The 27,849-nt window shown below is 45.8% G+C and overlaps 1 protein-coding gene across 27 annotated transcripts in view; it reads left to right on the top strand.

Moving 5' to 3' along the window:
* The window catches only part of FHOD3 (formin homology 2 domain containing 3), a 334,599-nt gene that overhangs the window by 264,062 nt on the left and 42,688 nt on the right, over positions 1-27,849 (top strand). For 14 of the 27 annotated variants that reach the window (XM_084888828.1, XM_084888815.1, XM_084888827.1 and 11 more), the window contains 4 exons: positions 142-195; positions 5,084-5,298; positions 22,292-22,564; positions 26,195-27,075. In XM_084888828.1, coding sequence (XP_084744954.1) covers positions 142-195; positions 5,084-5,298; positions 22,292-22,564; positions 26,195-27,075 — 1,423 coding nt within the window. The remainder of the gene's footprint in view (positions 1-141; positions 196-5,083; positions 5,299-22,291; positions 22,565-26,194; positions 27,076-27,849) is intronic. The other 13 variants (XM_084888807.1, XM_084888829.1, XM_084888823.1 and 10 more) reach the window with 3 other exon arrangements.

Here is a 27,849-nt window from a genome sequence, read left to right as displayed (position 1 = left end):
AAAAATTCAGCTACAGCCACTTTCCACTTTTGAGGCAATAGTGGACTTCCATTACATCCTGTTAGTAATTTCTTAGCAATCTTATGAGCATATAATTCTGTTCTTTTTCTTCCCTATTTTGTTTCTTCCATCTATTTTTAGTAGCCGAGAGTATTTAAACAAAAAAGAGGAGCAGAGACAAGCAAGAGAAGAAAGGTTTGTATCTCTCTTCCTCCCCATGTAACCAAACCGCATGTGACTTGGCACTCCTAACCCAGCATGCCGTGGAGACTGTGTGGATTAAACTATCACAGCTTTCCCTAAAAGACCTGGGGCCTTTGGTAACTGGCATTTTGTAGAATAAGTGTCAGGTTATCTACAGTTTCCAAGGAAGCACAGGTTTCTGATTTGGTGTCATCATGGAGTGAAATACAGACAGTCCTTGGGTAACGATGGACTCAACATACGTCATTTCATGGTTACGTTGCCATTCTCCCATTTATTTATTAAAAAAAAAAAAGTTCCACCATTTCAACATATGTGCTTTATGTTGTTTATTATCTATTTACCACAAGGAAAGGTCAGGAATTGTTATCTTTAAAATTTTTTTTTACTGTGTCACTTCCTTACTGCTGTGTATATTCTCTATGTGAGTGACATAGTGCTTACGTAGGTGGGTTCCCACTTCCGGTGAAAATCCCATTAAGCCGCGCTGTAGGAATGGATCTCTGACGTAACCTGAGGACCTACTGTATATGTCTGCTCCAAAATTCTTCTCCAAGTGAGCACATTGATTCGTATATTGACCTATGGAATATATTTCCCCTATCCTGTGCCACCACTACTGAGCCTGCATGCGGTGTCTCTGCTGCATGCTTCCAGGTCACGTGCTCAGCAAATATTGGACCACACATGCTATGCACCAGCTGGGCGGCGAGGGGGGGGGCCACACCCACCTGAGACACTCACTGAATGTGCCTGTCACTTCCCTGTCTCAGTTCCTGGCCCTCAGCTCCCTGGTGGCAGGAACCATGCCTGGTTTCCCTGGGTTGTCCCAGTGCCTGCCACCATCCTTGGCACATATTCAACCCTCTGGAAAGATGCATGGAATAAATCCAATGAACAAACAGCTTTCTTTCAGTTATCTAAGCTGTAAACCAGTTTCTAAAATTTCAGTGGCAACATGCTTTTAACCCCACTAAAAGACACAAAGTTGATGTGTTCACTGATTCATGTAGATAAGGATGTTTTGGGAAGTAGAACAATGAAAAGACCAATTTTCATCCTGTAGCCCTGCAGTTATTCCATCCACCACCAGGTGGGGTTACTGCACGGAGAGATGGAAATGCTGGTTTCATACCAGAGCCAGCTGGGAACCTAACAATATCTGAATTTTGCCAATAAAAAGTGGAATTGTGCTCAATTTTTTTTTTCTTAAGACACCATCAGCTAAATAGATCAGGACAGACTGGGGCATAGAGGAGTGGAGTCTGTCTATGTTCAATTTAAAAATTAGATGCTTAGGTCAGCCTCATGAATAAAACATTTTGATTATTGCCATCCTCATCACCAGTTGTGGACAGCAAACGTAGAGTGAAAGATGGTGGTAAAGAAACAAACTTCCTTTTCTCTAATTTGTGCCATTTCTTAAAAAATATATGTATTTTTATTGACTTCAGAGAATAAGGGAAAGAGAGAGTTAGAAACATCAGAGATATAGAATCATTGATCGGCTGTCTTCTGCACGCCCCACAATGTGGATTGAGCCCACATATGCCCTGACCAGGAATCGAATTGTGACTTCCTGGCACAGGAATCGAACTGTGACTTCCTGGTCTATAGCTCAATGCTCAAGCACTGAGCTGCGCTGGCCAGGCCGTACCATATTTTATTTTTTTTTACGTTGATGAACATGATCTATACTTTTTACTGGAAATGCTGTTGCTTTGTGCCAAAGCTTAAGAAATTCAATTTTATCTTGCTTTTTATTTATTTATTTTTTTAGCATTCCCTCCAGATGTTGCGCTTTTTTGAGCTTTTGGCCACAGGGCTGTCAGGCTCGATCGGCACAGGCACGGCTCGAAAGCACTTGGGGAGATGTCAGGTCTGACTGGCTCAGGCTGACCTCAGAATTTCCCAAACCACCAAAGGCTACCTGCTCCCGGATATTGTTTACTGTTCTTTCCCCAAATCAGAACATCGCTTACCCCTGGAGAACGTGTGCAGAGGTTTGCCCCGCTCTCACTCTGGTGCATTCTGGCCTTTCTCACTCACCTGTCCGGGCCTCTTAGCTGGGCAGCAGCGGGCTCTCTGTGGCCCCGTGGGAGGGTCTCTCCTTACAGCTCGCCTCTCTGTGTTCAAGGAGGTTTGGGGAAGCATCGGAACCTTTCCCTCTGGTTTGGACCCCCACTTTGGGGGGCCTGCCTCTTGACTTAGCTGCTGAGGATGGGGGTGAGGGAGCTGAGCTTTCATCCCTGTTTGGAAAGCTGCTGGGGGAAAAGATAAGACTTGCAAATGTAACGGACTTCAGAGACAGGTGGGGACGCTGGTGGAGGCGAGGGGTGGACAGAGGTTCAGAAATAAGGACAAAGACTCGGTCTGTTAACTCTTCCTGAGAACCATGCATGTGTGTGGGGTCTGGGTTCCTTACTTCCCAGACGCTTTTCACTATGTAGAAATGAAACTTTCTACCCGTTCAAGTCCCCCTGTCTCCTTCCCTGTCGTTCTGGTCTGCCACATACACACCCTTGGGACAATTCAGATCACACCTGTGACTCTTCCCGTGGCTTCTGGATCCCGAGGATGGCCCCATAGACAGGAATAGTCTTTGAGCCGTATATGCCCAGCCTCTGGGTGTGGAACCCCTGGGGTCTCCCAGGAAGCAGGCGAGCACTTTGGCTGCTAGCACATGCCTGCCAGCCTCGCTGCCCGCGGACGGGGTTTGGGGAGGCCAGGACCAGGCCGGACCCAGTGAAGTGTGAAGGTCAGAAATGAGCCATCCTCCTGGCTCTGTTACCGTCCTCTCTGCCCTCTTCTGATCTGGATGAGCACAACTTTCCTGCTCCTGGTCTCCAGTCTCTCGGGCCATGCAGGTCCCCTAACGCGCATGTCATTCCTTGCCTGCCCCTTTCTCCTGTCGCAGGCTCTGACCCAACGCGGGATGTCTGGGCTCACAGGCTCCTGGGCTGCAGCCTCCCTGGCCTTGCATTTGCCACTTTCTCATTAAAATATGCCTCCTAAGGGCTCTGACCCTCAAGACCACTCTCTTCCAAGAGTCCCATCCCCCCCAGCCCAGTGGCTTTCCCTTGCCGGTCAGAATTAAGTGCAGAAATACTTTTCTTGTGTCTCCTCGCTTGCCTTTGGAGAGGTGACCTCGTTGGTAAGGAAAGCCCAGAGTTTCCAGAGCTTTCTCTCTGGGCCCAGCGTCTCCACCCTTCACGGTGAGGCCGCTGCTCTGAGCCAACCTCAGGCCTTTGTGTATATGCAGACCCACCACCCCTTCCGTCAGCGATTCCTGTGCAAGTCACTGCCTCTCCACGAAGTGAAGTGGGTGCGTCCCCCCCATTGCACCCCGTGCTGCAGGGACCCCTGCAGGTGGAGTGCTGCCCTGCACGGTTCCCTGCGCACTTTGCTCACTTCCTGTCAGCGGACAAGTGCAAGGCACGAGGGAAAGAACAAAGGAGGGTAATCTTCCCTTTCTCAAAAATCCTATTATCTGCTTGTTGAAAACAGCCATATGCATGTGAAAAGACGACCAAGTATGCCAGGCAGTAAATGTAAAATGCCATCTGTGCTGAATGGGCTACATATCCGACATGAGTTCCGATGCAAGGCCCGATCGCTTCCAGCTGTGGTGGCCAAGGCAGCCTGATGGGAGGCGTGCGTGTGAGGCTGGCCCGGGGCTGGCTGCCACGGGACTGGCAGGGAGGAGGCGATGATGACAGATGGGAGCCACGCCCACCTTAAGAATGAATGAAGAAGTGCGTGCTTCCTAAATGCATTTTTCACAGAGGCTCCTATAGGTGCCCCGCCTTTCTCCTCCCGGTGAAATGGGACTGCCCTCTGGGGGCGATGGTGGGCCAGAGCTGGGCTCTTGCACGTTGGGGGGGGGGGGGGAGGGAGGGGAAGGGAGGGGACTGAAGCAGTCAGTACATCTGGGTGGATGGGAGGGAGGGCTTGAATAAGCCATTTCCAAGTCTCGTGGTGGGTACGATAGTCAGGACCCGGCTACAGCTGGGTCCATAAATTTATTCCTGAACAAATAACGGTGGGTAAAATTAGCAGACATCTGGAAGAAGCACATATTTCAAAGTTATTTTGGTCTGATCTATAAAGCGCACCATGCGGAATATGATTGGTAGCTGGTCTTAATAAACAGTTAGTGGGTTCTGCCTGCCTGAAATGCAAAACAGATGTATCTTTGTTCTTTTTCAACTGACTTTGATGAATAAACTATATGTGACGTCAGGTCCAAGCTATTGGATGTCTGAGTCCGACTCAGAAATATTTTAGAATGTAAAAAAAAGTTTCCATGGTCGACACCGGGAGAACAAAGTGAATTCCAGTCGCATTGCTGGGAGCATTGAAGCAGGTTCAGACGTTCGGGGAGGCCTGGGTCCAACACCCCCTTTCGGTACTTGGGGGGCACCGTTTCTCTCTGCCACACAGGGGCACCCTCCCATTTCACAGCTGTGAGCTCTGAGGGCGTGTGGTTTTCAGCTGAAACTGTGGGGCCTTTTTGACGGTCATTGCTGTTGTTTTGCTTATTTGTACCAATGTTTCCTAAAAGAGCAAGCTAGGATTCTATAGCCGCAAGCCGGTGTCTGGGGCCTGTGTGATGTGCCCCCCCCCCTCCCCCCCCCCCCCCCCCCCCACTGCTCTTCCCATGTCGCCGGCTGTTTGGTTGTGCCTGGTGCGGGATGTTTAATCACTAGCGTCTTGGCTCTGCTGGGCGTTCCTGGCAAGCGGGCCCTCCAGCCAGCCCCGCGCTGAGCTCGGCATCAGGAAACCAGCTCTCTCTCTGCAGGTGTTTCGTCCATAAACAAGCACCGGCCAGGAGCTCCTCTTTCTTTTTTACAGAAACCCTTTGGAATTTCGCTTTCAGATACAAATACTTGGAGCAGTTGGCAGCCGAGGCGCACGAGAAGGAGCTGAGAAGCCGGAGTGGGAGCCGGGGCAGAGCTGACCTCTCCTTGGACCTGACCTCATCGGCAGTCCCGGCCACCCCCGCCCCTCTGAGTCCCGGACCTTCCTCTCTAGACTCTCAGGAGGCTCTCCCGGGAGCACCGTCCTGTCCGGGAACACCTCAGCATCCCCAAGGTGAGTGCTGGGAGAGGGGAGGGCTCGTCAACCCCAGGGAAGCTTTTTCTGGGCAGTGGTACCCATTCCTACGTTCAAAGGAGCACCGACAGGCAGCTAAGGGTAGGCTGAGGGGGGACGGCAGCCTGGGCTGCCACAGGTGCAAGAGGGCGTTCAGACCGTGTCCATGAGAGCGAGAGCTACGTTATTGCAAACAGGGTCCGTGTATGGTCATTGGAAAAAACAAAATTCCAAAGATAAGACTGACTTTGACATCTCATTCTAAATGCCAGGGTTTTAACATAGCCCTCTATCATTTGAATGCTATTTCTTCATTGGATCTGCCCCCATCAAGTGGCCACTTTGAAATGTTCTCACCCGAGGGACTGTCCGTCTGGTTTAAATTAAACTGATGGAGAATAAAATTAAGCAGCGCAGGCAGAGAAAAACGCGGACCTCGTGAGCACAGGCATTCAGGGTCAAAGAAGAAAATAAAAAGGGAAATAGTGAAGGTGACTGGCAGGTGGCACAGGTGGAGGTGCGTGGGTGCAGACAGGCAGGCTGGCCCTGGAACAGTTCCCCGTCGCCTCCGCTTCATTTTGGGGGAAACAAGGACATCTTGGAGCATCCGCTGCTCTCCTGGCTGCTCCGCACATTGTGGGTCCGTTTCCTTTCCCTTCAGCGGAGGGGGTGGCTCTGGGCACAGGCGCCTCCAGCGCGCTGGCCTCCAGTTCACCCTGCAGCCAGCCCTGGTGGGCTTACCGAGTGTTAGGGCTTGCAGCCTGACCCAGACAGAGCCAGAGGAGACAACAGAGACACGCCGCTCTTCACTCTAGGAGGGTTGCCTAAATATGGCGTCAAGTTTAATTTAAACAAGGCAGGGCTGCGTGACCTCAGCAGAACTGGCTGTAACGGAACAGAACTGTCTGTGCAATTCTCCGCTGGCTCTCCTGGTCCCCCGCTGCTCTGCAGGGCAGGCTGGCTGCACCAGGGCTTTGCATCTCAGCCAGTCCTCCTGGTCTCTGAGCCACGGAAACCGTCCCAGGCAGATGGCTCAGTCATGGATGAGTAATGTCGGTCTGAAAATGTTGAGACTCTGAGAATCGGGGAAAAATGACTGTTTTCTGACAACTCTGTGCTTCCCAAATCCTGCCTGATAGCGCTGCTCTGACTGAGCTGGCGATAGGAAAGGCATTTCCCTGCAGAGGGGTTCTGCACTTAATCTTGGCACTTCTCATGCTAGTTGTTGTACCTCCAGAAGTTTACAGAATGGCTGTCAAAGCTGTGAAATACAGAGAGGCCCCACGCTGAGGGTATTGTCAGTATCTCTAATTAGTCTTTGTCCTCAAAAATTTTAATCTAGTTGATATCTGTGGCAAAAAAAAAAAAAAGAAAAAAAAAAAGAGAGAGAGAGAGTTCCTTACCTATTTTGTCCAGTTATAGAGTCAAATTGGAGGCTGTTCTAGCCAATGAAAAAGAACATTTTAAACTTCAATAAGGACACAGAAAGTACTGCTTTGAGTACATACAATATGCATTTGGAGAACATAAAGTTATTTCAGTATGCTTTCAGAAAGATAAAAAGCAAATGCCAGCCCAGCCAGTGTGGCTGAATGGTTGAGAATCAACCTATGAACCAGGAGGGTTCATGCCCAGGTTTCGGGCTCGATCCCTAGTAGGGAATGTGTAAAGGTAGCTGATAAATACTTCTCTCTCATCATTGCTCATGTTTCTCTCTCTCTCTCTCCCTCTCTAAAATATATATATATTTTAAAGTAAATGTCATTTTCCTCTACAAAGAAGAAATTAATAGAGACTGAGCAAATGTTTGACTGAAATCATACAGTAAGTGACCTCTTTCTCTGAAAAAGGAACAGGAACTTGAATTTAGACATAATTACAGATTGGTACCATAGCACTGGGTGATGTTTGCTCTTGTCTGAGAAAGAAAGCAGTGGCTCTTGTGCAATCAAAAAGGGCTGTCAGTGCCATGTTAAGTAATTTTCATTCAAGTCAGTCGGGACCACTAGAGTAGTCTAACATTCTTGTCCTGATACCTAAGTGAGTCCTTCCATTGGGAATGGTAAGTGTGTGAGGAGAAAGCTACTAGAGAATGGTTTCTGAAAGAACTGCTGAGGGTGCCTTCTGACCTGAGGGCCTTCGACCTTAGGACAGCCATGCGAAGTTGGTGTTACAGAAAGGGTTCCCTCAGCCCCATTTGTTACTGTTCTTTGAAACATCCTAGCATCCTATTCTTTTTACCAGGTCCCATTTTCTTTTCTTGTTTTCTTTCCCTTTGGTTAATCCTCACCCAGGGATATTTTTTCCATTGATTTTTATAGAGTGGAAGGGATAAATGGGGGAGAGGAAGAGAGAGAGAGAAAGATGTGACAGAGGGGAGAGAGATACCCTCCCTCCAATATGAGCCCTGACCAGGGCTGGAGATCAAACCTCCTTGACTGAGAATCAAACCTGTGACCCTTTGGTGCGCTGGCTGACGGTCTATCCACTGAGCCACAGCGGCCAGGGCCCAGTTCCCATTGTCAAATGATCAAAGTAATTTTTTGCTTATCCCTAACATTTACGATATCCCAGTATCTGGAGGAAGAATAAAAAAATATAATCACACATCCAGATGTTTGTCCTGCACCAAACACCTGGCATGATGTGGTCCGAATGTGCCAGGGGTTGACTCGCTTTTTCATTCTTTCACCTTGTGGAATTGTGTGATAATTCTGCCATGCTCCGTCCCTTCCTCCCCAATACTGCTAGTTAGTATCTTGTGTGTCTGAGTAAGTAATGGGGAGGCTAGTATCCATCTCTTACCAAGTCTCAGAAAGGTGCTGGCACCCTGCTTGGAGCACAGCTATTGTTTTGGTGCCCGGCCCAGCCATTTCTCGTGGCATCACAGTATTTGTGGTGGTACAATATCATGGCCTACATTTCAGAATTCTATTTACAAAAGATGTATATTTGTTTTCGAATTCTGTGTACCTCTGGATTAAAAGTCACTTCTTGGGTCTTTTGTTAAAACCCTTTACTCAGATACTGGACCACTTTTAATAGCAAAAGATATGAAAATACCAAAAGCTTCTTTACCTTTTCTCTTACAAAACGTGTTTTTAAAGAGGGAAGGGCTAATGCTAAAACACCCGGGGCATTGTGAGCCATCTAGTGAGCTCTTTCAGCCCCAAACCTTCCCAGCTGAATCGCTGTAACTTGGATGAATTGTGCCACTACCCCCACCCTCAGGTCAGTGTGCACTTGAATTGTTTTTCCATCTGGCCCTCTGTGGCTCATGGCGGATGTTTGTCCCAATACTGCCTAGAATTTAGTGGTGCTGGCCTGAATATTTTTCCTCTGTGTGAAGCTATCAGGCCCAAGTGAGGAAGAAACACATACATGTGTTCTCGTTTGCATTGTGCTCTAAGGGACAGAGACCATCGGCCCCAAATTTAGGTAAACACAGAAGAACCTATCTCTTCACCCATTGCTGTAATTCTATTTTCTCTGACCTCTGGTGGTATATATCAGAATATCTATCTAATAAGTTTATTTTCTATTATTTCAAAAAACTCACAGATGACTCTAGGAACAAGTAAAGTATTCTCATAAACCAGAGAAAAAAGATGCAGCATTCTTATTGGGATAGCGTTCTTTGATATGACTCTTGAAGGAAGTTACACTGAGGATTAAAACTAATCTGTGTATCCACAAGTGAAATCAACATAGCAAGGTAACCTTTTATCCCCATAAGATAGGATCTAGGTATCCTATCTTATGGGGATAGTGGAGAAAACCACTCATCTCAAAACCAGGCATTGATGGTGGTCTCTGCATGGTGTCCCAGGGTTGAACTTCCTCCATGGAAATTAGAACTGGGTTCTTTCCTTGCTCCTTGGCTCACACACCCGAGTCCCTCCTGAATCTAGATGGAGACAGATGGCCTTTCCTGGTAAAAGGAAGCTGCCATCAAGTGTTCATCAGTATCTTTCACCTACTAGTGACACCATGAAAGCATGTATAATGGCTGGGTTATTTTTCTTAGTTTTAGTTTAGTGCTCTACAGGGTGGGGCAAAAGTAGGATTACAGTTGGAGTATTGGAAACACAGTTTATTCTTGCATTGTTATTATTAATTATTGTATTATTTTCCTCTTGAAAATAATAAACTGTAAACCTACTTTGCCCCACTCATATATTGCACACAGAAATAATACTTTGGAGATGCATTTGAAAATTTTACCATACTATATTAATTTTTTTATCTGTATTGTTGAGAGTATTACAGATGTCCCCCATTTTTTCCCCTGCTGCCCCCCTCCACTTGGTTCCTGCCCCACCCTGTGCCTTCACCACACTATTGTCTATGTCCATGGATTATGCAAATATGCATATAAGTTCTTTGGTTACTAGTAATCACTCCCTACGCTTCCATCACCACTCCCGCTTCCCTCTGAGATCCATCAGGGAAAAATATATTCAACACTAGTTTCTACCTACCATTGGATTTCTAGATATTTCCAAATATCTCATTGTTTGGCCATTGGAGATATATACTATGCTGTATATGGCCATGTCCTACTCACCAGCATTCACCTGGAGGCATTCATGGAAATTGTTGACATGGTATGCTGATATTTTCTCTAAGATACTCTAGTGTTGAAAGTACTGGTCAATAGGACAATGCCTCTAACTTCTTGATCTTCACATCCATAAATAAAATATAGACATATACCTATATCATGAAATGTTCAATTTGTTTAAATAATAATCATTTTTCATGTAGGTATCATTATCATCATGTTACCAGTCATTGAGCATCTTGGTCACTTTTGTTGTGTGACATGTTTTGAATCTCCTTCAGGCATAGGCGCTATGATAAGTTACCTAATCCACATGGCAGATATCAGAGACATCTGATATCTTATTTCCAGTTGGCACAGTAGCAGCAGAATATCATCAATCATCAGCCCAATGCATGCTAGTTCCTTTGCATAAAGCTTTGGACAGTCCCTTATTTCATGCATTGGCAGGAAACCAGGTTCCTTGTGGTTCTGTGACTCAGGGCTGCCCCACCTTCCCATTCCTCATCTTCCTGCTACTACTTGATGCCACTTGGTCAATTAAACAAAATCTCTCGGAACTCTACCCAAGGCTAAGGCACTGCCTGCTACACCTGCTATGGAGGGGTTTTTTTTTAGACCTTTGCAAATCATTAGAATTTTCTTTCTTTTTTTTTTTTTGCCCTTGCCATTTCGTGCTCTGTAAACATGGAGAAAGGAAAACCTTTCCATCTTTTCTCCTATAGAGAACATTTGCCTGCAGTGCATTTTCTTGCACCATATGTTAGACCATTAAATAGTCTTGAGTTCTTTTTTTAAAAAAATACATTTTTATTGATTTTAGAGAGAGGAAGGGAATGGGAGAGAGAGACACAGAAATATTAATGAGAGAAAAGCATCAATTGGCTGCCTCCTACATAACCCAAGCGTGTGTCCTGACCGGAAATCAAACTGGTAACCTCAGTTCATGGGTGGATGCTCAACCAAAGAGCCGCACCAGCCAGGCAGTCTTGAATCCTTTCGATGTACACAAATTATGAATCTTACTTAAGTATACTTAAGTAAAGACAAAGCAGATAATGGCATTGGGAAAGTTGTTAAAGAAGGTTATCATGTGATCAACATAACTTTACAGATAGCAATCAGGTACCAAAATCTGTGAAGGGTCTAAGACTTTACAGTATTTGGTAAGCTAGTAACTTAGCCTGCCACAATTTCATGGATGTTTGTTGGCAGAAGACATGAAACTTCTGGATCAGAGACAAATAACTTAATTGCTTATAACAACAATAGTAGCCAGAGTATCAGCATCTGTGCCATTTTCCAAGCCCCAGTTCCTGAATGCACACAAAGAGAAACCCTGAGCTTAGGGATTCCAACTCTGAGAGTGGGCAGTTAGTATGCCTTCCCTTTGTCCCAGAGAAAGACATTGTCTTTTAATACAGTGGACAATAAACCTGTCCAGTGCTGTAGAGGGAGACACTATCTCTGTCTTCCAAGGCTGTTTGCACACATCCTTAGAAAGGTAGTCCAGAGCGAAGGCTATCAGTGCCTCTGCTTGCAGGACTGCAGAACATAAGAGACCAGAGACCCTTGGAGAATTGTTTCTAAGCGATGGATTATAATGGTTCTGAACCAACCTTTATAATCAAATTTGCATCCTAAAATCTTTTTAATGAAAATTAAAAAAATAAGGTTTTGAATAGTAATTAGCTTGTTTGTTCTTGACATAGCAAAAGAGGATCAGGAGCTTCAAGACTCTGTCTGCACCAGTCTCTGGGGCGGGGGGGGGGGGGGGGGGGGTGTGAATGAGTTCTTCTGCACCTAGAGGTGCTAACAGGGAATCCAGAAAGACATCAGTGTTTTGCATTCCAGGTGAGAGCCTCGGGAAAATGCTCCAAGTACAGTGAGGAGGCTTCCACAGGTAGGGACAATGAGCATTCTTAATCAGGTGATACTTTGAATTTTCAGAGTCAGTGACTGTGACTGGAAATAGCAAAAAAGAATAACTCTCTGGTTCCTTATAGTAAAAATAAAGAACTCACTGATTCCTTTTAGAATCTTTATCTGTGGTCAGAACCTTGATCACCATTCTGTCACCTTCACCACTCCCCTTTTCCATCTAGCATCCCTATCTTTCCATCACCAACCTCTATAAGATATTTGTACTAAATGATACAATGCCTGCCATGTGGGGCAACATAATCACACAGTGGTTTTTTTAGTCCCTAAAAGTATGCTGTTTCAAGAGAATCCCTGGAATGCATCGTATCTGCCTCTGAGCATGGCAAGAATCTTTGGAGCCTTCTGAAGCTGAAACATCCTCTAAGAAAGCTCCTCCACTGTATACAGTGAGAAGTTTCAGTAGATTTTTGTTGACTTTCTAGGTCCAGCATCTCTGGAATTTTGTGTATCCCACTAGATAATCTCCAGACTCAGTGTTTTAATTGACTTTCATGTCTTCTACATTTTTATTATTATTTTCTCATCATTTTATTTCAACCCTCTTACTGTTTTTCTTTCTGCCCCCTAAGTGTCAGGTTTTTTCCAAAGCCCCTTCTCCAGTAATCCTCTCATTTCATGCCACGCCCTATGGCTGTGACCTTGAATCCCTACCTGTGAGTCTTAACTACCTACCATGTGCTAAAATTGCTAGGTCTATATCTTTAAAATATATATATTTTTTTATTGATTTCAGAGAGGAAGGGATAAGGAGAGAGAGATAGAAACATCAATGATGAGAGAGAATCATTAATCGGCTACCCCCTATACACCCCCTACTGGGGATCGAGCCCACAACCCAAGCATGTGCCCTTGGCCAGAATCAAACCTGGGACCTTTCAGTCTGCAGGCTGCTGCTCTCTCAGCTGAGCCAAGCCAGCTAGGGCTAGGTCTGTATCTTCAGCCTTGGCCTTCTTGAGCTCAGGAAGCATGTATTCAGCTTTTTTAGATATCGCTATTTGAATGTTCCTAAGACACTGCAGATAATGGGTGCCAGACATTCAGATGGGAGGTGTCACCCATCTCTCAACCATAAAGTTCCAACCTTCAAACCTACTTGTATCTTCTAGTCCTCATCTGGTTAAGACCATCTTTCCTGGCCTAGTCATTTAAGCTGGAAGCATACATGTAATTTTTTATTCTTCCCTCACTGTTCTTCCCTTTATCCAGTCAACATCAAGTGTTTCTGTGCTTCTTTCTCTCTTCCCTATCTTTCTATCACCAGTGCCTTAGTCTCAGTCTTAGCCATCTCTGATCTGGTTCTAATAGATCTTACATCTTCTAGGTTTGTCTTAGCAACCCAATCAAAAAAAGTCATTATCTATACCTTGTTCTTAAAATTTTCCAGTGGCTCTCCGTTATCTACAACATAAAGTTAAGACCTTAACTATTGGTCATCTAGTCCCTACACCCAGGCTTTTACCACCACAACCACCCTCACATGTTATGTTCCATCAAGACCAAAGTGCTATCAGTACCTGGAAGGTGCTATGTTTTCTCAGGTATGCCTCTGCCTGACTGCCCTCTTCCACTGGGTGCCACTGGAGTTTTATTTATCTAGTTAAAGCATCTTCCCTTCCATAAAGCATTACTTGTTTCCTCTTCTGTGTTTCCCTTCAGCTTGTGCATCCCTAAGATACAGGGCTTATCTCACTTCATATCTAATCGTTCTTCCTCCTCATCTGTATGTTCTCCCTCCTCATGGGTCCTCAGAGGAGGACCCATGCTTTCACTCACTTTTGTTATCCCCTTGGAGCAGACTAGGCATTTAATGATGGTTTTATGAGCTCATGAATGAATAAACAACATGAAAAAAGAAAGCAGACATAGTAATCAACAGAAGCAGCTGTTTCCCCTGTAATATTTATTACACAGACCATGATAGAGGACACATCTTTGACTATATAGGCCACTCTGTAAAAATGAAGAAGTGATTATGGTCTACTATAGAGAGGGAACTTTTACAAAGTTGACATAATATATGAGAGCTATTATCTTCTGATATCAAACTCTAAAAAGAGAAAATTCAGAGAATGACCCTCAACAAATTTATTATTAAAATACTTATTCAATTGCCCTTATTTTAATTGAAATTTTCTCCATTTCTTTGTGAATGAATTTGTTAACAAGCACAAATAAACTGAATCATTGATTAGTGGAAAGCCACATCCATTAGTGAGTAGATGTGAGAGAGGCTCAACCTTTTGCAATAAGTATTTAAATGTGGATTTCTAGTTTTATCCCAATCTTAGGCTAGGTTTGGTCATACTGGGAGGAAGAGCTAATATTTTCCTTATATGTTAGTTGTTTTGATATTATAATATTTTTTGACTCTGACTTAAGAGACCTCTTTGGCTTGAAAAATATTTTAAGGAAGACAATTTTTCACATCTTACTTCTTTGTACCTAGCACAGTGTCTGGCCTATGAAAAGTCTAAGTCAATATTTATGGAATGAATGAGGTTGCTACTAATCACATTAGAACATCTATATAATTAACAGTAACACTATCTTGCTAAACCTGAAAAGCTACGAATTAGGAAAAAAACACACCCTCAAATTCAATCAATTTATTTGCTAGCAATTATTATTTAGGACTATCCATTTTAATACTAGTATATCTCTTCCAAAATAGCAGTTTTTGTGTTGACATCTTTGATGTTTCTGCCTGGGGCTTGACAAGAGCTATAGGTGCTTTTGAAATGTGTTGCCAGTTTGAAGCTATGCTTCTCTCCCAGTTTGTTCTTATAAGGAAATGGCCCTAGCTGGTTTAACTCAGTGGATAGAGCATTACCTATGGACTGAAGGGTCCTGGATTCGATTCCAGTCAAGGGCACATGCCTGGGTTGCTGGCTTAATTCCCAGTAGGGGATGTGTAGGTGGTAGCCACTCAATGATTCTGTCTCATCATTGATGTTTCTATCTCTCTCTTCCTCCCCCTTACAGTTTGAAATCAATAAAAATATATTTTTAAAAAACATTAGAAGTTTACTTCTCTTAAAAAAAAGAAAAGAAAAGAAAAAGAAAATGGTCATGTAGTTAACCTAGAAGTTCTACCAGCCCTACTGGGCATGGAATGACAAACTGATATTAGGGTTGATCCTGTTTGACTCTGTTTGAACCAGGACAAGACCTAACCTTAAAGTAGAAATTTAAAAAGCTCCAAAGAAGTCTTCATAAATGGGGGCTGATGTTTGAAATCATGCATAAGATTCAAGTTCGAAATAATGAGAGGGTAATAAATGATACAATAATCTCAAATTGCTCTTAATTTTCTCATTATGGTATGAAATAGAATTTATATGCTCACCATTAGAATAATTAGACCTAAAGCTGGCTTCTTTTTTCCCCACATGATACTATAGTGGAATGGTAGCATATATGTGTTTAACTAAGTGAACTCTGTCAGAAACATAATCAACTATAGACACACAGCGGGAGGGGAGTGGAAGTTAGAATTTAATCGTGTTTATAATCCCGCCCAACATCGACTCAGGCATATGTCCCCCTGTGAGCATGACACGAGGGCCACAGATCTGTTTCTTTCTGGGGCCATGTCTGACTCTTATGTGTCAGCGTGAATGACTTCCTACATCAAATGTGATTTTAGAGTTTAAGTTTTTGTATTTGAAGATAACTGGCCCATGGCGACAAGCTCGGTATTTCTAACAGCATTCCACTGAAGCGAAATGAAGACCTTGATTGTCGGAACTGTGAGGATGGGCATGGGCTTTATAAAGTGGCGTCTTCCAAAAGGACTTCTGAGGGTCATTTTGACCATGTATGGTTTTCATCTTAAGAGGTAGCTTTGGTCTTAATGGTTTAGAAAATGTAGCTCTGAACTTTGAGAACAAAACTGGGCTTAATTGAAAGGCATACAAATTCATTCGCTGGATGACTCAGAATCTTGCAGGTGACAAAGTATTTCTTTTGTACAGCTTGAGTGAGCTGAGTTTGTGCCCATCCTAATGAAGCTATTCACTCAGAGCAGTGATTCTCAATCAAGGGTAATTGTTCCCCACTCCCTGTGATCCCCCTCCCCCTTTCCCCAGGGACATTTGGCTGTACCTGGAGATATGACTGGTGGTCACAACTGGGGAGCAGATGCTATTGACCTCCCATAGGTAGAAGCCTAGGAAAGCTGCTAAACATTCTCAGTGCACGGGAGAGCCCCCCACATCAAAGAATTATCCAATCTCAGATATCCGTAGTAGCGATGCTAAGAAACCCAGCAGCAGAGTAGATCTGAGTGAACAGCTTAGAGAGAGCTGGCCCAACACCAAAAGCAAAGGCTGAAGAATTTTCAAAGTTCTGAGCTTTTTGCTCTTGGGACCTTTTTCACATTTCTGTGATTCAGCCACAGTTGAAAGACGATGGTGTTAGTTATTAGCTATGAGCTGGGGAGGTCCCTGGAACCTACGCAGTTTGGAGCACTATTATAGAACTAGCTGGCCCAGCCCTGGTTTCATAAGACCTGCTAGAAGGCCAAGTCCTGGCAAAGCCATCGAGACACCATCACGGAGTGAAATCAATCGAAGTCACCCAACGTCTTATTAAATTCAGATCTTTCTACCAGCAATTTATCTCTTCAAGGAAAAATTGCATGACAAGAGATTCTAATTGGATACACTGGACTCTGCTGTGAGGGACATCGATGAAAGCAGAATTGGAACATTCGTGCCCAGCGTACTTTTTTTTTTTTTTTTTTTTTTTTTTTAAGAAGTGATTATAGTATACTTTTCCTTTAAGGCTTAAGTAAGTCACCACACAGGCACATCATGATTCACAGCCCAAGCTTTTTGTTCAGGCCATTCGAGGTTCAAATCCTAGCATTTGCTCAGCTTGTCAGTGAGTCCTTCTGGAAGATGATACATGCTCAGAGAGGGCCTGAGGGATTCCTTACAGAGGTGTGCAGAGGGTCAGGGGACCATCTGAGGGTGGGGAAACATCCAGAAACTAGCCTGGAGGAACTTAATAAGATCTCTGTAGACTTGGGAGGGAGCCTATTGCACAGAATTACTGGCCTGACTAATTGCTTCTGCCAATTGTGACCCATCTGAAGAGAGCGGGGGCATAAATACTCTATCTTCTCCTTCTGCCCACTTTGGCTGGTCCCTCCTGGGAGGTGCTCTCCATAGAGGCCAGCAGAGCAGAGACTGGGTCTGGAGGAGCAATCTGCGGGTGTCCAGCCCACAATGTAGCCCTGAACCTCTGTTAACCTCTCTTAACCTGTTTCCTCATTTCTCTCGGGGACACTGACCTTCATAAGGTTGATGTGAGAAAAAGAAGGTGATTAGTGTATGTTATCTAGGCATTCTCTGGTGTATAGAAGGTACTCAATCCCTAGTAACCTCTTTCTTTACTTCACTTTAAGGCCACGCTGGGCCTAGGGATTTTGAGGAGATGAGGAATTGGGGTTGGGCTTCGTGGGGGACAGAGAGAACTAGCTGGTATGGGTCGATGTCTGCCCTGGCTGACCTGGACCAGGTCTGAGTGGTTGAAATCCTCAAGGCCTGTGCTGTCCTCATTGCTCTCCCACCTTTGTGATCTGCATGAGGGGAATACCAGTCAACTGATGGGCCACCCTCTTATGTTTCCTCAATAAAAAAGTGTTCCCTCTTTTCCTGGGGTTCTTGTATTGATAGTCCCATCCTGGCTCCCCAACCTCTGTCTCCTGTAAGTCTATTTCCTTTGGATAAAGAATTCCCATGAGTGACCATGCTCAGGTCATGGGTCCTTCCTCCAGAATGGCAACAACCAGGTTCCTGGTTACTTCCTTCTAAATATACCACACACATCTTCCTTCCACGTTACCTAAATGACCCATTTCCGTATTCCTTCATACAGTTGAATTTTGATTTCTTTCTTCTTCCTTACACTCCCCCACCCCAGCCTTAAAATTTAGTTGGAAGCCCTTTCCATCAGGTCAGTGCAGGCCCCGGCCTAATGCATTCTTCTGGCCTTGGCTAAGCGCCCCTGAAATGCCAAGCCCCCCCCAGCCCGCTCTCTCTGGATGTGATCCAGAAGGACAGATCCCAGGTTTGGACGCCAGGCACTTCTTGCCATGCCCTCCTTTTATTTCCAAACCTCCGCCTCCACATCCTGGTCTGCAGGATTTGCCTCCTGTCAGTTTGCTCCATACAGACTAGGTGCCTCGCTTGCAACTGCAGGCATGCCTGAACTGTCCCAGCGGGAAGTGTGGTTTGATTGCGATACAGTTGTAATCGGGGGCTTCTCTCAGACAAGCTGAAGCACCGCCTGTCTCCCCTGGAGCAGCCATCATGGCCCTGAGAGTGAAGTTCCAGGCCTTTACCTCTTACCGTGGCCCTGGCCCCCGATGCTGGCATCTTTCATTCCTGCAGCACACCCTGTGCTCTGAGCCTCTGCACAGGCTCCTCCTTCTGCCCAGACGTTCTCATGTCTACTTTTCTCCTTTTAACTCCTTGTCATCTTTGGAGACTGCTTAAATGCCATGTTAGCTCAGATGCACATATCCCACCCCAAAGACCCTGACCATACCCTCCAGGGCATCATGCTTTTGCTCTTACAACAGCTGTAACATTGACAAATATTTTTAAAATATTTTTATTGATTTAAGAGGGAAGAGAGGGAGAAAGAGAGAGAAACATCGTGATGAAAGAAAATCATTAATCAGCTGCCTCCTGCACGCCCCCTACTGGGGATCGAGCACGCAGCCCTGGCATGTGCCCTGAAGGAGAATGGAACCATGCCCTCTTGGTTCTTAGGTTGACACTCAACCACTGAGCCATACTGGCCACGCGGATGAATATTTTTAGTTGTGTCTAGAGGGAGCCGAGGGCCGAGTTTTCCATGGGTCCATCGGTAGCAAGGCTGGCCCACCTTTGCCAGACAGAGGCCAGGCAGGAAGGGTAGGATCCCTGGCTCCTCTATAACCTCCACAAGAGCCAGGTCTGTCTTGCATCACTGTCTCTCTCACCACCAGCACCACTGCTGGCCAGAGAAAGGCTCATAAATACTGGGACCAGCAAGGGTGGGAAGTTGTGAGCAGTTTTCACCCTGGGTGTTGGCAAATACCTTAGCTGTCTTTTGGACTTTTCCTGCAGGCTTGGTTCTTCTATTTATTGGGGACTCTGCGATTGTAGATGGTACTATTCCCTGTGTCTGCCCAGAGAGCAGCCAGCCTGGTGTGGGGCAATGACTCAAAGGCAATGATGGTGTGAAAGGGGGTGTTGACGAGGGAGGCCCTGATGAAAGATAATGTGAAAGGGGGGCAGAAATCTGGAATTTCATGGGTACTCTCAGGGTGCTTCCTGAGTATCACTGAGAAAGAACTTTGTGAGCAGGTTCTGGCTCAGGACCTCGCTGGGAGAATTTGGACATAAGAGGCAGGCGTGGTCTTGGTCCTCAGGGACCTTCTGCCCTTATTCCTGTGTCCGATCAATATAGCCAAGGACCTTGGCTGCTCCTTACAGGGACTCCTGTCAATTGTCATCCAGTGAACTCACATAGGTGCCTGGCCACATACCACTGTGACTTGCTGATGGGTTTTAGCCATGTGGGGAGCCCTCGGAAAACAAGGCCGGTGTTACGTCAATGCCACAGGTATTGCCGGATGTATGTGTACAGAGATCGTTGGGAATGAGCAGCTATGTGTTTGCTCTCTGCCTTCACTCTCTCCATCCTTGGTGGTTTTGCTTGACTTGAGTCTGTGTGAATAGTATTTAATTTGTTCATCAGTAGGACAACCTCACATACCACAGGTTTGCAGTCAGACCTGGTAGACACTGAGTCTGCGCTTGATCAGTTTCAGAGATGACTAAGCTCCCCAGCTAATGAAAAAGAGAAACTACCCCCGTGGATCACACATTTAAACGTCTGACTCCATCTTTGAAGCGAGGCCCTAAAGTTGGGGGATGCAATTGCACTGTTTATTCCCAAGGGTGTGTGGCTCCCTAGAGCTTGCATGCTCATTTCCACACCTATCCCGGCAGCCACTGGCTGGCTAATCCAAGGCCAGAGTCTCTGCTTAGAGAAGGAAATGACAGTAGAGTGCATGTAGGCTAGAGTCAAACAACCATCAAGTCCTGGATCCTTCCCACTTTGCCCATCTCCTGGGGAGGGTGAGTAGACACAGACTTATGGCAACCAACTGCGCCCCGTCTCCCTGTCAATAACGAAACCACCCGGAGACACCCTCGCCAGTTTGCGCCATATGCTCCCCAATTACAACTCAAATGCATGCCACATGCAAGGCTGTTGGAAACACATTTTCGTTTTGATGTGGCTATTCTGAAGTTAATGTGCACAAGAACAGATGCTTTCTGTCAACCAAATGATGACACCGCTGTTGCTGAAACCCTGCTTTCGCCATGTTTGTGAAAGAGAGAGGGTTTTGTATCTCTTTGCTAAGTATTCTGTTATCAGATGAAGAGAAATCACCATTACAGTTCCTTCAATACCAAAGGGAATGTTTCTCAAAGACGGGTTCACTCTTTCCCTGGACCAGCCCAGGTATGGCTTTTAAGGAAAAGTGCCTGACATGCCCACTCATGAGCATGTAGGTTCATGTTCACAGTCATGCCCTGTGGTTTCCTCCTGCTACTGCCAGTCAGTGCACCTTTACCCTATTATCACCAGTTCCTATAACCATCCCTCTTGGAGACACGCAGCAGGGACGGCCAGTGGAGAGCAGGGGCCTTTGCTGTCAGGCCTCCCTCCCTGCCGTCTCCCAGGGAAGAGGCTCCTGTATTAAGCTGGGATCCCCAGTAGAAGGTGTATAATGTGTCATCAACCTACGGCAGGCAGAAGGGAGAGGCCCGCCATCCTCTACACCAGTTTTTACCTGAAGGGCACTGGGCAGGGGCTTCCCACCGAAGAGCATTTCTTCCTGTGGAGGTTGGAAGTTACCCAGGCCTCTCATCCTCCCCACTGCCTGCTTCCTTCCCAAGTTCCCTGACGCATTCCTAGAGAAAGGCAGGCTGAGAGCAGACGAGGGATAGGGCTGCGGGCCCAGTAACTCCTGATGGTATGAGTTCTTTCTGGGATGCTGAGCTTTCCTCACCCATGGTAATGCCACTGCCTGGCCTACCGGGGGGCGGGGGGGGGCCGAGGAAACACTGTGCACACCCCACTGCCAGCCATCCCTGCTCACCTGAGCTGGCAGGATACCCCCACACAGAGAGAGAGCTCCCTGGTCTTCTTGTTCTTATGGTGTCTGGCAAGGTCTCTCACAGTTCCTACCCCGGGCAGATCCTATGTGAATTTGTGTTTGCCTAGGGCTTGAGCTCACACTTTTGGGGCACAATGTCAGATTCCTTCAATATGGCTGTGCCCTCACTGGTCAAAGATCCTCAGGGGTTGCCAGTCCGAGTCTTCTGGCCCTCTTATGTGGCAGTTGGCTCAGAATTCTTTTTTTGAATTCTCAATCATTTTGTTTCTTATCCATAGCCCACAGCAGAGAGTTTGCTCAGCAAAAGCACGCAAAGAAAGCCCCTCTCTGGTGGCACCCTTTGCTCCCTAGAGGACGGCACACAGGGGCAGGGCATTTATCTTGGGGACAGGCGTCATGTTTCCAGTTTTGAGAGGTTTACAAATAGTCTGTGCCCGTGAGGGGTTGTTCACACAGCTTTCAAAAGTGTGGACTAGTTTACGTTATGAGCAAATGAATCAAGCAAAGGGTGACAAGCCTTATTGGTGTAGCCACTGATAAAACATCGAACTACGTCTTGCTTACCAACTTGATTCACAATGGATTTTTTTTTCTCTATCCTTGAAGAGGCAGAAGGTTCATGTATTAGTTATCTTTTGCTGCATAACCAATTAGCTGAAAAATAGCAATTCAAAATGGCACCCATTTATTACCCAACAGTTTTCATAGGTCAGAAGTCCAGCATGACTCAGCAGTGTTCTTGGCCTTGGGTATCCCAAGGCCACAATCAAAGTTGTATTGGCTGGGCTCTTATGGAGAGACTCTGGGAAGAATCCACCTCCAGGTTTATTCAGGTTGTTGGCATAAATCAGTTTCTTGGGCTTTTAAAACTGAGATCCCTATGCCTTGTTTTCTGTAGGCCTGGAGTCACTCTCAGCTTTTTAGCGGTTACGCACATTTCTTGTCACATGACCCCCCATCTTTAAAGCCTGCAGCGTGGTGTCAAATCCTTTCCCTGCTTCCAATATCTCTGACTTTCCTTCTACTGCTAATCAGAAAGCATCCTGTTTCAAAAGCCTCCAGGATTGGATCAGGCCCGCCTGGATGATCTCCATATTTTAAGGTCAATGTCTTCTGCACAGTCCCTTTCTAGCAGTGCCCAGAATGTGTTTGGTTGGATCACCAGGGGACAGGAGTCTTGGGGGCCATCTGTAGAATTCTGCCTGCCAGGAAAGCACAGAGAATCAAGCTCACATCCATCCTCACACCATGCTTGATGCTTCCTCTTGTGATTGTATCTCCATTGTTGTCTCCACCAGCAAGCACCCAGGATCCTGCGCCAGAACCAGGACCAGAGGAGAAGGTGGGGCAGGTGGCCGATGAGGCCAACCAGGAAGTAGCCCCTGCCCACGTGGGGACTGAGAGCGAAGTGGAGCAGGAGCTGGAAGAGCGAGCCTCCCTCAGTGAGAAGGAGAGGCGGAACGAGGAGGTGAACGAGAGGGACAACTGCTCTGCCTCGAGCATCTCATCCTCCAGCAGCACGTTAGAAAGGGAGGAGAAGGAGGACAAGCTCCCCAGGGACAGGGGCACTGGTAATCAAGCCCCTTTTTCCATAAACATTCCAAGGGACCCCGGGGTGGGTGTCCTGGGATGCTGGCCTAGCTCACTCATCATGTAATAGTGACTTTATGATTAGGGATTACATATAATGTTAGTCCTCAGTAGGGACTTGAGGAGGGAGCCACAGAGGATTGTAGAAGTTGCAAATAATTTATACAATCATTTAAATTATTATTTGCATGTGAAAGTATGGGGTTTTCCTACCCGTGGCTTGAGAGGTGTCAGGATGGCAGGGAGCCACCTCTGTCAACTAATAGTCCTCAGAGTGGAGGCAAGTCTTACAGCCAACCTTCATCGAGCTTAGAGTGACATATATTCAAGGAGCCCTAAGGGCAGCATGAAAGCTCCACAATGGCCCGCCAACCAGTGGCATGACCCACGCCTGGCTTGTTAGTTCACAGATTAAGAATACATTATGTCTGAAGCATGGGTGAGTGAATGAAAATTGAATGAATGAATAGAGCCAAATGTTTCCCATGAGACATGTCAATCAATAGCTTAGTCTAAAATAGTTAGTAGTTGAATTTTCACCAGTTATAATAGATTTTTATTTACTACAATGTTAGTCAAAAGAAGACAAAAAATACTTTATTAGGGGTGGAAAGCCTTTTTTTTTTTTTTTTTTGCCAAGGGCCATTTGGATACTATAACATCATTCTTGGGCCATACAAAATTATTAACTTAAAAATTAGCTACTATATTTGGTCAAACATTTAATTAACTCACCCCAAATGCTTGGGCAGGGCCAGACTAAATGATTTCATGGGCCTTATATGGCCCACAGACCAGACGTTCTCCACCTCTTACCTCTGGTTTATATCTTAGAAAATATTGCATTGAAAATCTTGTATCTGTTCAGTTGAAGATGTTATGTGCTAAGTTGTATTAAATGTATTACTATTTATTTAATTTCTTTCAAAGTCAGATTGCAGTTAGTCTCCCAAATTCTTCTTGTGTATTCACATTTAATGTAATTATAGTCATTGTACAAGGTGTTGGGAAAGTCTTCCCGATCACATTTTGGCCTTAAAATGTTTTATGTTTATGAATAGCTTTCAGTGTTATTCCTTATAACTAGATGTAGCAGGCCTAAAACATATCAATGAGTTGGCTTAGTAAACATAAGTCAGGGAACAAAACTTTCTTGGATTAGATTGCCCAATATTCTTCCAAATAAGGACAACTTTCTAAAAATGGAGTCTCTGCTCCCCGGGAAGGACCATGGACTTTTTCAACAACAGCTAGTAGTGTCCAAGTATATACCCTCAGGAGTTCGGGATTTGCAATGACTTTTCTGCTTCAGTTTGGTGCTAAGAGATGTGATCATGTTTATATGTAATAGCTCTTTGATCCTTAAAAAAAAAACCCTATTGCTCAGGCACCATTAGCAGCTGTGGAGTCAGGACAGCTCTCTCAGCATAGCTCTTGCTTCTCAGAATGTTCTCAACTAAATTACAAAGACCATCAAAATGATTTCCAATCTTATTCTAATGATTGCATCTATTATTTGAAAATGAACTTGCAAGGCTTGAAAGATGTTCAACTTATTCTGGTTGTGTAGTTTTTTTCCCCTTTGTTTTGTGTTTCCCATTCTATGCATTATCGTATGGCGAGGCATTATTGTAGCATTCACCACACTTTGTTGTAATTGTGTGTGTAACTGTTCTTTGTCTCTAATTGATGTAAGCTTCATGAGAATGGGGATGTCTGTCTTGTTCATTGTGAGCTCATGTTGGGTGTCCAGAACACAGTAGGGGCTTGCAAAACCATTGATGAATAAGTTAATGAGGAGGCATCTGGTTAAGATTGAGAAGCTCCATTGCTCCCAGGTTCTCCCTCTGACAACTAAATTATAAACATCTTGGACATAACCGAACAACCAATCATAGGGAGACACTGAGAGGTGCAAAGAAATTAGACTACCTAGGGACCTTCAGACTTGAATGACATGGCAATGAAGCATCAAGTAAAGTTTATTCTCCTAGCCAAAAGATTGGCTGACAGAAAATATTTTTTTATTATTAATACTTTTCCTGCCCTAGATATGCACTAAGGGAAAATCTGTGGCTGTCCTGTCCCCCATCCTCATCTCACCCAATAGCTTCCAAATAACCAGATGTGTCAACCATGAATTCTATATCCAGCAAAAATAACCTTTAAGAATGAAAGGTAAATAAATACAGTTTAAGCCCAGGATTGTGACAGGGGAGTTGATAAAAAAAAAAAAAAAAAAGAAAAGAAAGAAAGAAAAAGATTGGATTCTAGATATAACATGACCATTTAACTCTTAGGATGCCCTGCTGTGTGGGATAAAAAAAAGAGGTGGCATCAAGGATGACTCTGAGATTTGGGGGATTGGCAGAAAGATTAAGTTTCCATATCTGAGACAGGAAACAATTGCAAGAGAAGCAGGTTCCGTGAGGAGGATGGGGGCAAGGGCAGAAGGTGATATTTAAAGCCCCGAGATTGGATGAGATGGTGACTAAGAGAGTGAGTATAGATGGAGAGAAGTGGTCCAAGGACATTTCAAGGTTAAAGATAAAGGAGGAATCAGCACAGGATACTGAGTAGGGAAAGCCAGAAAAAAGGAAGCAAACCAGCTGAGTGCAATGTCCCAGAAGCCAAGTGAAGCATGTAAAGAATCTTAGTAAGGGAGGAGGGGATCAGCTGGGGCTACTGCAGCAGGCAAGTCAGGGGTTGCCTGGAAGGAGCAGGTTTGAAAGGTGGAGGGAGCAAAAACTTCCTGAGACTCGTTCAAGAGAAAATAGAGAAACTGGAAACAGTGAGAAAAACAACAACAACAGAAACAACAATGAGTACAAGAATACCTCATTAGCATCTTTACTTTAAAGGAAAGGAGAAAAGTTGGATTATAGCAGGAGGGATAGTGGAGTTACCTGGTGGACTTTTTGTTTGTGTGTTTTGTTTTTTTTAAGATGGGTGAAGTTAGACCATGTTCAGGTGGAGGCAGAATGAAAGCCCTGGAGGATCTTTTCTGGCTTTGTGAAGTTCTTAAACTAGGGAGCAGGGCCACAATGCGAGGATGAGCTAGGTAAGGGGGTAGAGAAAAGAGGAGGGTATGAAAGGTCACCTAGGAGAGGTCTTAGAAGGCAGCTTTAAGGGCCTCCTGAATTTAAAGTGCAACCAGTGGCATGGTGTGTGCATTTCTCTTGGCGATTTGAGCTACCCGGGTGTGATGTGGAGGAGGGAGAACAATGGAAATAACCCACAGCCTCTCTGACACCTCTGTGGGGGAGGGCCCATCTTCCTTGCCTCCCTGTGTCCTTAGGACAGAAGCCCCTTGGTTGCCTGTGGCTGGGTCCTGACCAGCTGTCATGGTGACTAGTAGAGGTCAGGGAAAGTCTCCCAGGAGCCTGGGCAGTGTCACACCTGCAGGCGTCGTGGGTCCTGGGCATTAGATGCAGCACTTGCATCTGGTCGAGGGTGTTCCGTCAGCCATGACTGCCTTCCTCTTCAGGGTCTTGTTTCCCTGTCTCCTCTGAGTGGCTGTGCACAGAAAGCCCACAGATTCCCTCACTGGTTTTTCCATGGTACTATGGCCCTGTGCCTGTCTCATTTTTCTCTCTCCTGTCTGCTTTCAGGTTTGTGGTCCGCGGGGGTTCAGGATGCCAGCGTAAATGAACAGTGTGGCGATATCCTCACCAACAAACGCTTCATGCTGGACATGCTGTATGCCCATAACAGAAAGCCCGCGGATGCCGAGGATAAGAGGGAGGACGAGCCCGCGGGCACTGAGCAGGGGGCAGAGGCGGTGCCCAGCCTGGCCAGCAGGATATCCACGCTGCAGGCCAGCTCCCTGGCGCAGGACGAGAGTGTCAGGAGGGTGGACGTGGGCTGCCTGGACAACCGGGGCAGTGTGAAAGCCTTCGCGGAGAAATTCAACAGCGGGGACCTGGGAAGAGGGCCCGTGTCCTCTGACACCCAGCCCGATGACACGGTCCCAGAGAAATCGTCCCCCCAGCCCAAGACAGAATCCGACCACATCTGGGACCAGCTCATGGCCAACCCGAGGGAGCTCAGGATCCAAGACATGGACTTCACCGACCTGGGAGAGGAGGACGACATCGACGTCCTAGACGTGGACCTGGGTCACGGGGAGGCCCCTGGGCCGCCTCCCCCGCCGCCACCTACCTTTCTGGGTCTGCCACCCCCGCCCCCTCCACCCTTGCTGGACAGCGTGCCTCCCCCTCCCATCCCCGGTAATTTATTGGCTCCTCCTCCAGTAATCAGTGCTCCTCAGGGCTTAGGGTGGCCCCAGGTACCCAGGGGTCAGCCGGCATTCACGAAGAAGAAGAAGACCATCCGTCTGTTCTGGAATGAGGTTCGGCCTTTCGAGTGGCCCTGTAAGAACAACCGGCACTGCAGGGAATTCCTCTGGTCAAAACTGGAACCGATCAAGGTGGACACGTCCAAGCTGGAGCACCTGTTCGAGTCGAAGTCTAAGGAATTGTCCGTCTCAAAGGTACTGCCAGCATCGGGCCCGCTTCCTGACCTGCAGAGTCTTTTCTGCTGTGGAGTGGGGCTGAAGTCTGTTGTCTGTAACATTCTCTTTGTGCTGCTTTTTGCTGTTTGGTTAAAAAAAAAAAAAAAAAAAGGAAGGGGGCAGTCAGTATAAAAATCTGACCTTTAACCTTTGACTCTTTGTGCCACATCCGAGGTGTAAGCTAAACGAGTAAGGGGCCCAGTAGCTGACTGTAGATAGCAGTCTACTAACACCGTTAAGTAAAGTAGCTTTCAAAGACCCAAATAACCTGGAGGAAAAATCCAAAAGGTTAACCCGGGAATATTAGCATCACCTGAAAGCAGATGTTGACACCTGCCCCCCCTCCTCCCAACTAGAGGAAAGCAGCCTTGCTAATTTATCCAACACATGGATTTTATCCACGTGATTAACCAACCTTCAGAGGTTAGTGCTGAAAGTAGTAGTTTGAACCTCAGCTGTAACCACACAGTGCTTTTGCAAAGACAGTAATTCAAGTGCCATTTCTTTGAATAGTTCCTGGCTGCATCAGCATACAGCAACTATCTAAAACTAGATAGTTCCAAACAGCCAAAGCGTTGGCCTCCTATAAATATTAGGCATCCATCTAGATTTCTGATTCTTCATAAGTGTCTGAGAATTCTGCAGGCTTTGCTGCGGTGGTGTTTTAAATAGAGATGTCATATCATGGAAAGCACTGTTCAAGAAGTTACTGGGCATTAAGGATAAAGCCACGGTTAATGAGAAAGGAACCGG

The sequence above is a fragment of the Pipistrellus hanaki genome (assembly GCF_964339955.1).
Source record: "Pipistrellus hanaki genome assembly, chromosome: 6".
NCBI classification, from domain to species: Eukaryota; Metazoa; Chordata; class Mammalia; order Chiroptera; family Vespertilionidae; genus Pipistrellus; species Pipistrellus hanaki.
This window is presented reverse-complemented; position numbering and strand designations above follow the sequence as displayed.